At 41.5% G+C, this 18,170-nt stretch overlaps 1 protein-coding gene across 5 annotated transcripts in view; it reads right to left on the bottom strand.

Moving 5' to 3' along the window:
* Positions 1 to 18,170, bottom strand: part of LOC115102892 (unconventional myosin-IXb-like) — an 81,894-nt gene that overhangs the window by 45,291 nt on the left and 18,433 nt on the right. For all 5 annotated transcript variants that reach the window (XM_029623310.2, XM_029623307.2, XM_029623311.2 and 2 more), the window contains exons 3-5: positions 8,637 to 8,731; positions 6,828 to 6,890; positions 5,248 to 5,347 (exon numbers count right to left, since the gene is read on the bottom strand). In XM_029623310.2, the coding sequence (XP_029479170.2) occupies positions 5,248 to 5,347; positions 6,828 to 6,890; positions 8,637 to 8,731 (258 nt within the window). The remainder of the gene's footprint in view (positions 1 to 5,247; positions 5,348 to 6,827; positions 6,891 to 8,636; positions 8,732 to 18,170) is intronic.

Genomic DNA, 18,170 nt, shown 5'->3' with positions numbered 1-18,170 from the left:
TATGGGCCCTGTTCAAAGGTTGTGCACTACATAGGGAATAGGGTGCCATTTGGGACACATTTTAACAATAAATACAGCAATACGGTAGAGCTCTCCAGACCAGGCTTTCTATGAAAAGTTAAAGTTATAACATGCTCCACATCTTTTTTTATCTTAAGTAATAAACATAGATTTCTGCATATTTCTCACAGATATACTGCACTGTATCAATATTGCTCAGATGGATTTACAGCACAATGTACAGTGCCTTGCGAAAGTATTCGGCCCCCTTGAACTTTGCGACCTTTTGCCACATTTCAGGCTTCAAACATAAAGATATAAAACTGTATTTTTTTGTGAAGAATCAACAACAAGTGGGACACAATCATGAAGTGGAACGACATTTATTGGATATTTCAAACTTTTTTAACAAATCAAAAACTGAAAAATTGGGCGTGCAAAATTATTCAGCCCCTTTACTTTCAGTGCAGCAAACTCTCTCCAGAAGTTCAGTGAGGATCTCTGAATGATCCAATGTTGACCTAAATGACTAATGATGATAAATACAATCCACCTGTGTGTAATCAAGTCTCCGTATAAATGCACCTGCACTGTGATAGTCTCAGAGGTCCGTTAAAAGCGCAGAGAGCATCATGAAGAACAAGGAACACACCAGGCAGGTCCGAGATACTGTTGTGAAGAAGTTTAAAGCCGGATTTGGATACAAAAAGATTTCCCAAGCTTTAAACATCCCAAGGAGCACTGTGCAAGCGATAATATTGAAATGGAAGGAGTATCAGACCACTGCAAATCTACCAAGACCTGGCCGTCCCTCTAAACTTTCAGCTCATACAAGGAGAAGACTGATCAGAGATGCAGCCAAGAGGCCCATGATCACTCTGGATGAACTGCAGAGATCTACAGCTGAGGTGGGAGACTCTGTCCATAGGACAACAATCAGTCGTATATTGCACAAATCTGGCCTTTATGGAAGAGTGGCAAGAAGAAAGCCATTTCTTAAATATATCCATAAAAAGTGTTGTTTAAAGTTTGCCACAAGCCACCTGGGAGACACACCAAACATGTGGAAGAAGGTGCTCTGGTCAGATGAAACCAAAATTGAACTTTTTGGCAACAGTGCAAAACGTTATGTTTGGCGTAAAAGCAACACAGCTCATCACCCTGAACACACCATCCCCACTGTCAAACATGGTGGTGGCAGCATCATGGTTTGGGCCTGCTTTTCTTCAGCAGGGACAGGGAAGATGGTTAAATTTGATGGGAAGATGGATGGAGCCAAATACAGGACCATTCTGGAAGAAAACCTGATGGAGTCTGCAAAAGACCTGAGACTGGGATGGAGATTTGTCTTCCAACAAGACAATGATCCAAAACATAAAGCAAAATCTACAATGGAATGGTTAAAAAATAAACATATCCAGGTTAGAATGGCCAAGTCAAAGTCCAGACCTGAATCCAATCGAGAATCTGTGGAAAGAACTGAAAACTGCTGTTCACAAATGCTCTCCATCCAACCTCACTGAGCTCGAGCTGTTTTGCAAGGAGGAATGGGAAGAAATTTCAGTCTCTCGATGTGCAAAACTGATAGAGACATACCCCAAGCGACTTACAGCTGTAATCGCAGCAAAAGGTGGCGCTACAAAGTATTAACTTAAGGGGGCTGAATAATTTTGCACGCCCAATTTTTCAGTTTTTGATTTGTTAAAAAAGTTTGAAATATCCAATAAATGTCGTTCCACTTCATGATTGTGTCCCACTTGTTGTTGATTCTTCACAAAAAATACAGTTTTATATCTTTATGTTTGAAGCCTGAAATGTGGCAAAAGGTCGCAAAGTTCAAGGGGGCCGAATACATTCGCAAGGCACTGTATATCATATACACACATCTGAGAATAAAGATCACTATGGGAACGACATTCTCACTGGAACACCCTGCACTCTCAGTTGATTACAGCCCCAGGATGTGTGTAATAGTGTTTAATATTTTCCCTGTATTTTACACAAAATGTTCCCTCCCGAGAATAAATCACCTTTCTCCCGGGTAACCTGGGATTTCCTGCCAAAACTGGAAGTGATGGCTTTGATCGGCATGAAAATTCAGGCCTGACGCTACCGGAGCCAGATGAACCCTACATTAAAAATACATTTTATGAGACCAAGCCCAAATGATTGTGCCGTTATGCAATACATATAGGCTACCGCACATTACGCACAACAGAAAAAGGTCCATAGATGTATGCTCTCTTGGGTAAATAAATGAAACACGCTCCAGTAATCATTTTGAGTGTGTACTGTATTACTGTACTGTGATGCTGGTGCAGGACATGCGGTCTGCAAAGTTAATTATTATAGGCTAGGGAATTTGATTTAAAAAATGTTGAAATCTAATAGGGCTATTTTTATAATTAGTAGGCTGACGCATATAGCCTACCTTTCATAATATTTCCCCTAATGTTGTGCAACGTGTTTGAGAGCGAAGTCTTGCATCTTGCTCATTTCAATATCTGTGGTGCCGCTACTGGCAACGTATATCCCCTGAGTCTACCTTTAACTTAAATAAGATTAGTTGTTCTTATCTTCATCACTGTAATGACATGCTTGAATAATATAGGACTAGAATAAGATGCAGAAGGCTTTCACTTCTCTTCACAAAGATTGATTGGTTATGGGTCTGACATTAATAAATAACTGATATAGCCTATTGCTGTCGCACATTCTCTTCTTTCAAACTCCCAACGAGTTTGAAATAATGTATTTAACATTCAGCAAACAAGAGCAAGCTTGCACCCCTGCTCAAAAAAATGTCCAACAAGCTATTCTAGTTATTCGAGGCCAGAGGAGAGCAGGTGTGTATTGTGCAAGTGAACATGATGACAAAGACTATAAGTTAGAAGCTTATGTATATTAACCCATCATTCATTAGGTAAATACACTGGGTGTACGAAACATTAGGAACCCTTGCTCTTTCCATGACATGGACTGACCAGGTGAATCAAGGTGAAAGCTATTGATGTCACTTGTTAAATCCATTTCAAATCAGTGTAGATGAAGGGGAGGAGACACGTTAGAAACCTCTAAGATCGTACCCTTTTTTTCAAATTTCGCCTAAAATGACATACCAAAATCTAACTGCCTGTAGCTCAGGACCTGAAGCAAGGATATGCATATTATTGATACCATTTGAAAGGAAACACGTTGAAGTTTGTGGAAATGTGAAATGAATGTAGGAGAATAATACATTAGATTTGGTAAAAGATAATACAAACAAAAAAATATGCGTTTAAATATATATTTTTTTATCATCTTTAAAATGCAAGAGAAAAGCCATACTTTCAGGTAGGAGTCTAGGTTTAATTTAGATTTTGGCCACCAGATGGCAGCAGTGTGTGTGTGCAAAGTTTCAGACTGATCCAGTGAAGAATTACATTATTGCACAATATCAAGTCTGCCAGGAGTTTGCCCAAATGTGCCGAATTGGTCAATTGATACATTTTCAAGTACATAACTATAGAGAACATACAAAAATGCTCTGGTAATAAAAAATATAAGTCAACACACTACCAGGAATGTCATACATGATGGATCATTAGCTTATACACTAACTTTCACACATCTCGATGGCCGGGCAGGGTGGGTGTGGAGCCAGAGACAGCAGTGGGGTCAAACTGTAGACCCCAAATCCTACATTTGAACAAACATTTATTTTAAAACTATGCTACATTTTATCAATGGGACCCTCAGGATGACAAATCAGAGCAAGATTACTGAATGTAAGTACATTATTTACCTTCAGAGGTGAATGTATCAAACCAGTTGCCGTGATAAAAGTTGTTGTTGTGCACTCTTCTCAAACAATAGCATGATGTTTTTTCACTGTAATAGCTACTGTTAATTGGACACTGCAGAAAACTTACATTCTTGTTAATCTTTCTGCCCATATAAGACATGTCTATGTCCCAGAAAGTTGGCTGTTGTACACAACGCCATTCTTGTCACTTTGGCGCACTTTAGCAACAACCGTCCCCGTTTAGGGACACCCATCCAGTAGAGGTTAAAGAATGATTTTTAAGCCTTGAGACATGGATTGTGTATGTGTGCCATTCAGAGAGTGAATGGGCAAGACAAATTATTTAAGTGCCTTTGAACAGGTTATGGTAGTGGGTGCCAGGTACATCAGTTTGTGTTCGAGAACTGCAATGCTGTTGGTTTTTTCATGCTCAACAGTTTCCCATGTGTATCAAAAATGGTCCACCACCCAAAGGACATAAAGCCCACTTGACACAACTGTGGGAAGAATTGGAGTCAGCATGGGCCAGCATCCCTGTGGAACACTTTCGACACCTTGCAGAGTCCATGCCCCGATGAATTGAGGCTGTTTTGAGGGTAAATGAGGGGGTGCAACTCAATATTAGGAATGTGTGTGTTCTTACTGTTTTGTACACTCAGTGTACAAGGCTAATACTGCATTGAATGTATTACCTGAAAGGGGTAGATAGGACATCCATCCATCTTGAACAGGATTATCTATTTTGTATGCAATTTGAATGGGATGGATGGAGAGAGAGTAAGACTGAGAAAGTGCTCGCGTGCGCACTGATTTAAAGCAACGACATTCGAGTGATTGACTGTATTAAAACTCTGCAGTTGCAATAAAAAAAATAATCTTTACAGTACAAAAATAAGGTGACCCCCAAAACCCAGATGGAGATATGTAAATTAGATGCGCATTCAGTCCTAATATTAGGCTACTGTAGGCCAACTCGTCACAAGAAAAAAAGTTACCAGCTGATGAGATGATACATGCATTGTGAACTGTGCTCCATACTGACATGCACTGTCTGTTCCCACCCTGAGCGTTGATGATTGATCATGTAGATAGCAGAGCAGAGAAGGCCATAGAGAAGACACATTTAGACATCGCATATCATTTTAACAGTTATATTTCACGTCATGCTGTTCAAATAAATCATTTATTATAATTGACCAGTTTCTCGCAGTTATTTATCCCGGGAAATGGTAGTGGGTTTGGTTGGGAAATCTCAGTAACCCGGTTCCCGCAATTAAACCCTAGTGTGTAGTGATTATGACGTTAATGAACTCAACTGAACTGGTGTTTACCCTGTGTTAGTGTGTATGTGAGTGAATGTGTGTGTGTGTGAGAGTGAGTGAGTGAATGTGTGTGTGTGAGTGTGAATGTGTGTGTGTGCGAGAGTGTGAATGTGTGTGTGTGAGTGAGTGAGTGAGTACCTGTTGTAGATATGTGTAGTCTTCAGGCTGCAGCAGACTGAACTCTCTCTGCTCCTCCTTGGATGCTCCCACCAGCAGGTAGTAGAACACATGGTAGTTCCTAGAGGTCAAGGGTCAGAGGTCATACTGTGTGTGTTTCAGTCAGAAGCCCCCACCAGCAGGTACTAGAGAAGACGTAGTAGTTCCTAAAGGTCAGATGTTAGAGGTTATACTGTACTGTAGAGAGGGCAAGGAGTTTTTTTCTGACTGCATGACCTGACCAGAAAAAACGTCCAGGCCTTAGTTATAGGCAACAACTACTGTAAGGCTCTGGTTATTCCCTGGTCAGGAAAAACATAGGTCCCCAGTTAATCATTAGTGTGTATATATAGTACAGTAATCTGTAATAAACATTGTAACGTGATTCAAATGGTGTGATTGTGTGATTTGTATCATATTGTACAATAGCTGATGAAACTAACACTAAACTTTTTAAAAATGTATTTATCAGTGTTATTACCTAATCGTTGCTGGTTGAAAAAAACAATCTACACAGGACCATCTAATCAGCAGGTTTGCATGGGCGGGAGTTTCAGCTTGCCTGGTGACAACACCAGGTGGTAAATTGGTTAATAAACCAATAAAAAAAGTTCCACTCCTAGACAGTCCTAGTAAAATTGAGCTAAAAAGCTATTTTTGTCAATTTTAATGAAACTATTACATTAAGGTACTTAACTGTTACCCAGAAAATATTTGATATCTATATAAAAACGCTGCACTGGGCATTTAAAGCTGGAATCCTAAATAGTGAAACCGCAACGTCTGTTTGAGATATTACAACAACAAAGAAGTGACAGGATTCTTTTTTACACCCCTCAGACGACATAGAACAGCAGAATATGTACTGACATTTCTTTTACCATGCTGCTCACCTGTTTAGTCAACAAAACAAAAAACAAATGCGTTTCCCCAAATGTGGAGTCCATCTTTAAGTGTTTCCATCATTAGTTTCCATTTTGCAGCAAGAGAGTAATGTAGTGGTGCTATCACTTATAACTTCTCTATGCTTTTCCGCATGATTTGAATTAAAGTCTACTTCACTTTCTTATTAACTTACCACTTCAGGCCAGGGTTCAACTTTATATAAGAGAAGCTAATAAAGAAACACGCCTTTCATGCACTACAGTCACAGGAGCGCATGCTGTTTGTGTGGCATTCACCCTACAGCCTGTGAAAGTAAGAAGCAGAAAATTGCTTCATAGAATAGTTGATGTGATGCTGCTATGACAAATGAAAAGCATCTGTAGAATTCACGATCTGAGCGTGAATTTCCTGAATTAGTGTTGACACCTTCATAAAAAAATATTATTGTATGCACTCATTTCAATATCCCAAACAAGGACTCATTCAGTAAGGGACAGAGTCAAAATGTAGATAAGCCAGAGTTGCACCTGCTTTCGCTTGAATCATTAATTTACGCCAATAGCGGGAAAATGTTTGTCAAGCGCCAGTTCTTCCCTTCTACTCCATCTATACCTGTGTGTGTGTGTGTGTGTGTGTGTGTGTGTGTGTGTGTCAGATCTCTGCTAGTCCAGCCATACCTTTCATTCTTAGCTCTGAACACCAGTCGACACTTCTCCAGCAAGTACTTCTCAACTACCGCCCTGCAAGGGAGACACACAGATCAATCAATTCAAAATCGATACCAACAACTGATAGAAGTGTGGTTTGTGCACAAATGTTTGATTTATGTGCTTATGTCTGATTTCTAAAATAAAGCCAAATGAGTGTGCTGTGAACAAAAAAGTAAGGCTCCTCTGTCCTCCACTCGTTACCTGTATTATTGGCACCTGTTTGAACTTGTTATTACTATGAAAGACACCTGTCCACAACCTCAAACAGTCACACTCCAAACTACACTATGGCCAAGACCAAGGAGCTATCAAAGGACACCAGAAACAAAATTGTAGACCTGCACCAGGCTGGGAAGACTGAAAGCAGCTTGGTTTGAAGAAATCAACTGTGGGAGCAATTATTAGGAAATGGAAGACATACAAGACCACTGATAATCTCCCTCGATCTGGGGCTCCAAGCAAGATCTCACCCCGTGGGGTCGAAATGATCACAAAAATCCCAGAACCACACGGGGGACCTAGTGAATGACCTGCAGAGAGCTGGGACCAAAGTAACAAAGCCTACCATCAGTAACACACTACGCCGCCAGGGACTCAAATCCTGCAGTGCCAGACGTGTCCCCCCTGCTTAAGCCAGTACATGTCCAGGCCCGTCTGAAGTTTGCTAGAGAGCATTTGGATGATACAGAAGAAGATTGGGAGAATGTCATATGGTCAGATGAAACCAAAATATAACCTTTTGGTAAAAACTCAACTCGTCGTGTTTGGAGGACAAAGAATGCTGAGTTGCATCCAAAGAACACCATACCTACTGTGAAGCATGGGGGTGGAAACATCATGCTTTGGGGCTGTTTTTCTGCAAAGGGACCAGGACGACTGATCCGTGTAAAGGAAAGAATGAATGGGGCCATGTATCGTGAGATTTTGAGTGAAAACCTCCTTCCATCAGCAAAGGCATTGAAGATGAAACGTGGCTGGGTCTTTCAGCATGACAATGATCCCAAACACACCACCCGGGCAACGAAGGAGTGGCTTTGTAAGACGCATTTCAAGGTCCTGGAGTGGCCTAGCCAGTCTCCAGATCTCAACCCCATAGAAAATCTTTGCAGGGAGTTGAAAGTCCGTGTTGCCCAGCAACAGCCCCAAAACATCACTGCTCTAGAGGAGATCTGCATGCAGGAATAGGCCAAAATACCAGCAACAGTGTGTGAAAACCTTGTGAAGACTTACAGAAAACGTTTGACCTCTGTCATTGCCAAAAAAGGGTATATAACAAAGTATTGAGATAAACTTTTGTTATTGACCAAATACTTATTTTCCACCAAAATGTGCAAATAAATTCATTAAAAATCCTACAATGTGATTTTCTGGATTTTTTTCTCATTTTGTCTGTCATAGTTGAAGTGTACCTATGATGAAAATTACAGGCCTCTCATCTTTTTAAGTGGGAGAACTTGCACAATTGGTGGCTGACTAAATACTTTTTTGCCCCACTGTAAATAAACCAATTCAATTTTACCCAGAAACTCACTGATGAAAATGTGGTTGCCATTCAGTGAGGAAATATAGCCTGGTCCCAGATCTGTTTGTGCACTTGCTATAAGATGTTGGCAAGAAAGCAGAAACAGACAGGCACCCAGGCAAGCCTAAAAAAAAGGAACCATCTAAAAGTGAACGGTATCTTGTTTGTGTGATGATACAGCCATCATGCAGCGACAGGTGTTGCTATGGTAGGAAATATGTCATGCAATACATAACACAAACACACTGCCTCACCCTCTCACCACCCCACTCTTTAGATAGTTGACCCGGATGAACTTCCCAAAGCGGCTGGAGTTGTTGTTCTGTGCCGTCTTCGCGTTGCCAAATGCCTATTTAGAAACAGAGCGAGAGGAGGCATTATTTACAGTTACAAAAACTGATGAGGTACTGTAAACACTACAAATACAGTGCCTTCAGAAAGTATTCATACCCCTCAACTTATTCCACATTTTCCTGTGTTACAGCCTGAATTCAGAATGGATTAAATATATTTTCTCATCTATCTACACACAATACCCCATAATGACAAAGTGAAAACATGTTTAGAAATTTTGGCAAATGGATTTAAAATGAAATACAGAAATAGTCTAAATCACACCCCTGAGTCAATACATGTCAGAATCACATTTGCCAGTGATTACAGCTGTGAGTCTCTGGGTAAATCTAAGAGCTTTGCACACCTGGATTGTACAATAGTTGCACATTCTTTTTTTAAATTCATCAAGTTAGTTGTTTATCATTGATAGACAGCCATTTTCAAGTCTTGCTATATATTCTTTAAGCCAATTTAAGTGAGAATTGTAACCAGGCCACTCAGGAATACATATCGTTTTGGTAAGCAACTCGTGTACGTGCATACGGAAATTATTCAGACCCCTTCACTTTTCAACATTGTTATTATAGCCTTATTTTAAAATTGATTAAAATAAAAATCTCAATCTACACACAATACCCCATAATGACAAAGCGAAAACAGGTTTAGAATTAAAAAACAAAAATACATTATTTACATAAGTATTTAGACCATTTGCTATGAGACTTGAAATTGAGCTAAGGTGCATCCTGTTTCCATAGATACTCCTTGACATGTTTCTACAACTTGGGAGTCCACCTGTGGTGAATTCAATTGATTGGACATGATTTGGAAAGGCACAAACCTGTCTATATAAAATGTCCCATAGTTGACATTGCATGTCAGAGAAAAAACCAAGCCATGAGGTCAAAGGAATTGTCTGTAGAGCTACGAGACGGGATTGTGTCGAGATACAGATCTGGGGAAGGGTACCAAAAAATGTCTGCAGCATTGACGGTCCCCAAGAAAAAGTGGCCTCCACCATTCTTAAATAGAAGAAGTTTGGAACCACCAAAACTCTTCCTAGAGCTGGCCACTCAGCCTAACTGAGCAATCAGTAGAGAAGGGTCACTCTGACAGAGCTCCAGAGTTCCTCTCTGGAGATGGGAGAACCTTCCAGGAGGACAACTATCTCTACAGCACTCCACCAATCAGGCCTTTATGGTAGAGTGGCCAGACGGAAGCCACACCTCAGAAAGAAAAGGACATGACAGTCCACTTGGAGTTTGCCAAAAGGCACATGAAGGACTTTCAGACCATGAGAAACAAGATTCTCTGGTCAGATGAAACCAAGATTGAAATATTCACCATCCCTATGGTGAAGCATGGTGGTGGCAGCATCATTCTGTGGGGATGTTTTTCAGCGGCAGAAACTGGGAGACTAGTCAGGATTGAGGGAAAGATGAACGGCGCAATGTACTGAAAGATCCTTGATGAAAACCTGCTCCAGAGCGCTCGGGACCTCAGACTGGGGCAAAGGTTCACCTTCCCACAGGACAACGACCCTAAAGCACACAGCCAAGACAACGCAGGAGTGGCTTCAGGACAAGTCTCTGAATGTCCTTGAGTAGCCCAGCCAGAGGCCGGACTTGAACCCGATGGAACATCTCTTGAGATACCTGAAAATTGCTGTGCAGCAACGCTCCCCCATCCAGTCTGACAGAGCTTGAGAAGATCTGCAGAGAAGGGGAGAAACTCCCCAAATACAGCTGTGCCAAGCTTGTAGCGTCATACCCAAGAAGACGCAAGGCTGTAATCGCTGCCAAATGTGCTTCAACAAAGTACTGAGTAAAGTTTCAACTGTTATTATTCGACCATGCTGGTCATTTATGAACATTTGAACATCTTGGCCATGTTCTGTTATAATCTCCACCCGGCACAGCCAGAAGAGGACTGGCCCCCCCACATAGCCTGGTTCCTCTCTAGGTTTCTTCCTAGGTTTTGGCCTTTCTAGGGAGTTTTTCCTAGCCACCGTGCTTCTACACCTGCATTGCTTGCTGTTTGGGGTTTTAGGCTGGGTTTCTGTACAGCACTTTGAGATATCAGCTGATGTACAAAGGGCTATATAAATACATTTGATTTGATTTGAATGCAATATGTAGATTTTTTAATCAAATGTGCAAAAATTCTAAAAAGCTGTTTTTGCTTTGTCAGTATTGGTATTGTGTGTCTATTGATGAGGAAAACAATATATTTAATCCATTTTAGAATAAGGCTGTAATGGAACAAAATGTGGAAAAAGTAAAAGGGGTCTGAATACTTTCCGAATGCACTGTATACATATATTTGGCCTTGTGTTTTAGGTTATTGTCCTGCTGAAAGGTGAATGGGTCTCCCAGCGTCTGTTGGAAAGCAGACTGAAGCAGGTTTTCCTCTTGTATTTTGCATGTGCTTAGCTCTACTCCTTGCCGGTTACAAGCATACCCATAACATGATGCAGCCACCACCATGCTTGAAAATATGAAGAGTGGTACTCAGTGATGTGCTGTGTATGCTCCAAACATAAAGTTTTGTATTCACGATATAGGTTATTTCTTTGCCAATATGTTTTGGAATATTTGTATTCTGTACAGGCTTCCTTCTTATCACTCTGCCACTTAGGTTAGTATTGTGGAGTAACTACAATGTTGTTTATCCATCCTCAATTCTCATATCACAGCCATTAAACTCTAACTGTTTTAAAGTCACCATTGGCCTCGGTGAAATCCCTGAGCAGTTTCCTTCCTCTTAAGAAGGACGCCAGTATCGTTGTAGTGATTGGGTGTATTGATACAGTATTAATTACACTTTGAATGGTGTAACTTCCCCATGCTCAAAGGGATATTCAGTGTCTGCTTTTTGTTGTTGTTTACCAATCTACCAATAGGTGTCCCTCATCTTTGTGGTTGAATCTGTTTGAAATTCACTTCTTGACCGATGGACCTTACAGACAATCCTATGTGGGGTACAGAAATGCTGTAGTCACTAAAAGAAAATCATGTGAAACACTATTGTTCCACACAGATTGAGTCCATGCAACCTATTACGTGACTTGTTAAGCAAATGTTTACTTCTAAACTGATTTAGGCTTGAATATTTATTGGCTTAAGACATTTTAGCTTTTCATTTCAAATAACATTTCCATACTTCCACTTTGACATTATGGGGTATTGTGTGTAGGCCAGAGAAACAAAAAGCGCAATTTAATCAAATGTTATATTCAGGCTGTAACACAACAATATGTGGGAAAAGACAAGGGGTGTGAATACTTTCTGACGGCACTGTAAATACTTCACCATTTACAAAAAGTGAAATTAGCTGAAGAAGATATCATAGAACCAAACGTATAAGATCTCCTAAGCCTGAGTTTATCACATACGGAACTCTGCTATTCAACCAGAAAGCTTCTTCATATTCCGTATATATCGAACGGCGGCTTCTGGTAAGAGTTGAGGGGGAGGGGTGTGTTTCCCTATAAACATTTCCTGTTGTACCAAAATTGAAAACAAAATGTCCACTTTGACATTATGGTGTATTGTGTGTAGGCCAGTGACACACAATCATCATTTTATACATGTTAAAAGGCTGTAACAACAAAATGTGGAAAAAAAATCAAGGGGTGTGAATACTTTCTGAAGGCACTGTACTGTATGTGTTGCTGTGAGACATGAACTAAATCTGTTTGACGAGCAGATAGTGTATGTTTAAAAAGGTCAAATGCAGCATTTTTTTATTATCTCAATATCAACTCATTTCTGGGTAACAATTACCTGGGAGCGGTTTGAGTGGGGGGGTGAAAAGGGAAAATGAGCTGTTATCAGCAGAGAGGTTTAGCACTGGTCTATTAACTTTTTACCGCATGGTTAGATCACCATGAAAGGCCAACACCGACACCGTAATGGTTTTCAGAGAGATGTTGTGATTATGACACCATGTCAATTATGAAACCAGTCCTTCTCAGATTACCACGTTAGTCAGAGAGAGTCATAAGCACAGTCAATCAGAGTCCTGATTGATAAGATGATTTTGTATGCGATTTGTAGGAAATACGCAACAGTTACTGAGAATAAAAAGGAATTTTCTGAACTTTTTGTTTGCATTCAAAATCCTATTTTCACTATACCTTAATCCCAAAGCCTAAAATAGAAGTTGAACAAATTCAGGATTTGAAAAAAAAAAAAAAAAAATCCTGACTTTTCACATTCTTTCTTGTTTTCATACCTTGTCAGGAGGTTCTGGTCCTGATAATGTAGGAAAAAACACGCACGCACACACCCCTCCAAAAGTATTGGGACAGTGAACATGTTGTTGTTTTGGCTCTGTCGTCCAGCACTTTGAATTTGAATGATACATATTGGGTGAACCATTTAGAAATTACAGCACTTTTTGTACATAGTCTCCCCCTTATTTTAGGGGACCAAAAGCAATATAAATAAAATGGTAAATTATGTATTGTGTCATTCTGGAGAAACTATTTTTTGTAAATAAAAATAGAATATGTTTCTAAAACACTTTAATGTGGATGCTGCCATGATTACAGAAAGTCCTGAGTGAATTATGAATAACGATGAGTGAGACAGTTACAAAATGCTAACCTCCCCTGTTATTGTAATGGTGAGAGGTTAACATGTCTTGGGGGTATGATATTTGTGCATCTAACTTTTTCATCATTATTTATGACTCATTCAGGACTATCCATAATCATTGTAGCGACTCAGACGGCATCCTTAGCCATTCTCAGAACATTTTCAGACCAGCTGGCTGGTGTGTTTACGGACATATTCAATCTCTCCCTATCCCAGTCTGTTGCCCCCATATGCTTCAAGATGGCCACCATTGTTCCTGTACTCAAGATGGCAAAGGTAACTGAACTAAATGACTATTGCCCTTTAGCACTCATGTCGGTCATCATGAAGTGCTTTGAGAGACTAGACAAGGATCATATCAACTCCACCTTATCTGTCACCCTAGACCCATTTCAATTTGCGTACCACCCCAATAGCTCCACAGACGATGCAATCACCATCACACTGCACAATCCCATCTGGACAAGAGGAATACCTATGTAAGAATGCTGTTCATTGACTACAGCTCAGCATTCAACACCATAGTACCCTCCAAGCTCATCATCAAGCTGGAGGCCCTGGGCCTCAACCCGCCCTGTGCAATTGGGTCCTGGATTTCCTGACGGGCCGCCCCCCCCAGGTGGTGAAGGTAGGAAACAACATCTCCACTTCGCTGATCCTCAACACTGGGGACCCGCAATGGTGTGTGCTCAGCCCCCTCCTGTACTCCCTGTTCACCCATGACTGCATGGCCATGCACGCCTCCAACTCAATCATCAAGTTTGCAGATGACATGACAGTAGTAGGCTTGATTACCAACAATTACGAGTCAGCCTATAGGGAGGAGGTGAGGGCTCCGAGTGTGGTGTCAGGAAAACAACCTCTCATTCAACGACAACAAATGAGATTATGGATGCACCGATATGACATTTTTGGCCGATACTGATATCCAATATTTTCCAATAAAAACGATGCCGATAACGATGTAACAATTTTTTTGCAGCCTTTTAAACATTCTAGTACACTTAAATAGTTGAATCCACACACACACTGACCAAAAAGTTGTTGGCATTTACTTATGTAAAACATAATCAAAACCTATTTCTTTCACTGTGCTGTTTCATTGTTAATTTGTTCAGTCTCAACCAAGATTTCATCATTTGTCAAGCAGTGAAGTTTCAGCTCTGTCTGTCCGTGGCGCCTCTTCCTCGGTGCGCACTGTCACTGTGTCCGTTTCCATCTGTGTCTAACGTTCCACGTAAACCCTGTTTCTTGTCTGCATCGAAGTAACAGTCCTTGTACCTAGCATCGAGCATAGTGGTGACACAGTAGAGGCTCAGTGAGAATGCCACCAAATCACTTGTTCACAGCCTCTAGTAGAGTACTTTTCTAAGTTATGCCAACACAGACCGTCGGGTTGTTGAGCAGGTGTTTCAATACCATGACAGGGTATCACGTCTGCTGCAGACGCAGTTGAGCTTATTTCTCAAGTCAGTTGTTTGAATGGCGCTAGGAGTGTTCATGTTTCCAAGTTACAAACATATTCTCAAATTCCATTGAAATGGCAGCAGTGGTATGAGAACAAGCCCATTCTTGAGCATGCAACACGGCTTTCCTCAGTACGAAATCCTCGTCGACCCTATGTGCTGTCAGACACAGCATGCTCATGGGGCTGACATCGCTGATCCTAAATGTCAGTCGTGAAGCAGTCACGCCCACAGATATGCACGTCAACAATACTGTAACTCCGGTAGGGTAACATCGAAAAATAGCGCTTACTTGGGAGTCTGTACCTGTGCTCGCCAGTCGGCGAAAGCCAACATCATCCATGACAGAGAACGGTTGATTGTCAAGGGCAATGAATTCCATTATCTTGGAGTTAATGGATTTCGCTTTTTGAGTTGCCACGCTGAAATTCTTGCTCTTTCAAATGACTGCTCGACTTGTTGACTGCTCGATCCACACAGCAGACATTGTGGGCTGTTAGGAGTGCTGTATTGCACGTGTAGCGCTATATTTTTAGTGGCGTCATTACGTCATTTACCTACATTATATAGGTATGCACCTCAGCTTTCGGTTTTGCACATAGGCGTTAAACTAGACATCGGGCCGATGCCGATGTTGGCATTTTTAGCTAATATCGTTCGATTCCGATATGCTTACCGATATATCGTGCATCCCTAAAGGAGGTGATCGTGGACTTCAGGAAACAGCAGAGGGAGCACCCCCCCACATCGACGAGTGGACAAGGTGAAAAGTTAAGTTCCTCAGCGTACACATCACGGACAAACTGAAATGGTCCACCCACACAGACAGTGTGGCGAAGAAGGCTCAGGAGGCTGAAGAAACTTGGCTTGTCACCCTCAAACCTTTACCGATGCACAAGTGAGAGCATCCTGTCGGGCTATATCACCGCCTGGTACGGCAACTGCACAGCCCATAACCGCAGGGCTCTCCAGAGGGTGGTGTGGTCGGCACAAAGCATCACTGGGGGCAAACTACCTGCCCTCCAGGACACTTACAGCACCCGATGTCACAGGAAGGACAAAAAGATAAAAGACAACAAACACCCGAGCCACTGCCTGTTCACCCCGCTACCATCCAGAAGGCAAGGTCAGTATAGGTGCATCAAAGCTGGGACCGAGGAACTGAAACACAGCTTCTATCTCAAGGCCAGACTGGTAAACAGCCATCACTAACCCAGAGAGGCTGCTGCCTACGTACATACAGACTTGAATTCATTGCCCACTTTAATAAATGGATCACTAGTGACGTTAATAATGCCACTTTAATAAAAATGTCACATATTTTGCATTGCTCATGTAACGGATGTGAAACAACTAGCTAGTTAGCGGTGGTGTGCGCTAAATAGCGTTTCAATCGGTGACGTCACTTGCTCAGAGACCTTGAAGTAGTGGTTCCCCTTGCTCTGCAAGGGCTGCGGCTTTTGTGGAGCGATGGGTAATGATGCTTCGTGGGTGACTGTTGTTGATGTGTGCAGAGGGTCCCTGGTTCGTGCCCGGGTATGGGCGAGGGGACGGTCTAAAGTTATACTGTTACACTCATCTCATATGTATATACTGTATTTTATACCATCTTGCCTATGCCGCTCGGTCATTGCTCATCTATATATTTATATATATTCTTATTCCGTTCCTTTACTTAGATTTGTGTGTATTTAGGTAGTTGTTATGGGATTGTTAGATTACTTGTTAAGATATTGCTGCACTGTCGGAACTAGAAGCACAAGCATTTCGCTACACTCGTAATAACATCTGCTAACCATGTAGGTGACCAATAACATTTGATTTTGATTTGATCCACGTGTTTACAAACAATATATTCTTATTTACAATAAAAGCGCACCAAAATGACAATACATTATTTACTTTTAATTTCTATTAGACACAAAATAATCTGAAACATCCATACAAACAGCAAATGCATCCAACAAGTTTGTAGATTCACAAGATTAATGTGTGGAGAATTTTCTTTGTTTGGGGACCTAAACCCCTCCCACAGCTGTTTGGCTCTGGTTAATAGATGCATTCAGATAACACAATGGTTGACTAATAACATGTTACAGTTGTGTGAAGACATCAGGGTCGTATTAAGTAGGCTAACACCGTAGCAAAACATTTACTAACAGCAAAATGAAAAATACCATCTTTTTCCTCAAACAATATATTTTATATTTTCAACAGATGACAGAAAATGACCCTCTAACTGGACATGTTTAGGTAGTTACCTCTGTTTCAAAAAATATTTTCACAATTTTGGGCCCACTGAACATGACCCAGACTCCACCCCTACAGAAGGACAGTATTTGGGTTGAGGTGGTGGTGGTATATTGGAGGATTCCAATGAGTGCTACAGTACAGTAGGGGATCCTGTCTTGACGGGTCAGGGCTGTGCCTTCACAGGCGCCTATACAGCCTCCGTACACACAGTATTACTTTGAACACCCTGATCCTATCTCTCCCCCCAATCTGTCTGTCTTTCACATTTTTCCAATTTCTCTTTTCCCCCCCTTCCCATCTCCTCTGTCTCGCTCCCTTTCTACCCCTCTCTCTCTCCTCTCCCTCCAAATCTGACTCTTCGATATCTCGCTCCCTCCCCCTCCAACAGCCAAGTGTGCCAGTAAAACTGACTGCTAGCCTGAGGAATGTTCCTCCCTCCTCTCCACAGTGAAGTAAACACCATGAGTTATCATCATCTTTCAAACACAGCTTTTACTTTCCAACAAGAAATATGTCTTGGCTTGTTCTGGTTTCTCCACTCCTCTTTCCCGCTCTCTCAGTCTCTCCACCTCTCCTCTCACGCTGTCTCCTCTAGCCAACGTCCCAACACAGCCTCCATAATACACTTTCCCCTACGGAGCTGTAGGGCCCGAACGAGCAGCAACCAACCCCTCCCTCAAACAATAACCAGCCAATCAGCTACTCTCTGATTGGCATGTGAGGGACAGAGGAATTCCCCATAGCAGTTTGAGTCATTACGAGGGAAAAAAAGGAAAATGAAGAAGTAGACCCTAAATATAGGGACCTAGAAATAGTCAACAGCTCTTGGTCTTGTGTGTTTATTAAAAATAGTGCTCCTAACCATACATCTCGGTTTGCCTCTGCTGTGTTCAAGGAAGTGGAATGGAGCTAAACCAAAGAGGAAAAAGTTCCAGCTCTAAATGATCACTGCCTGAGGGTTTGCTGTAGGCCAACTCTGGAAAGACAAGTTTATTGTAGGCCTATGTCTCCTAACCATGTGAAGTGACTGTAGTTTTGGGCATGCTCTCAGATAGAGGGAAGTGGGGCCTAGGTCCCTGCAATCATAGCATTAACTCTCATAATGGGGAGTCCATCAGGACACCAGAGATTT

Source organism: Oncorhynchus nerka, linkage group LG20 (assembly GCF_034236695.1).
Source record: "Oncorhynchus nerka isolate Pitt River linkage group LG20, Oner_Uvic_2.0, whole genome shotgun sequence".
Classification (NCBI taxonomy): Eukaryota; Metazoa; Chordata; class Actinopteri; order Salmoniformes; family Salmonidae; genus Oncorhynchus; species Oncorhynchus nerka.
This window is presented reverse-complemented; position numbering and strand designations above follow the sequence as displayed.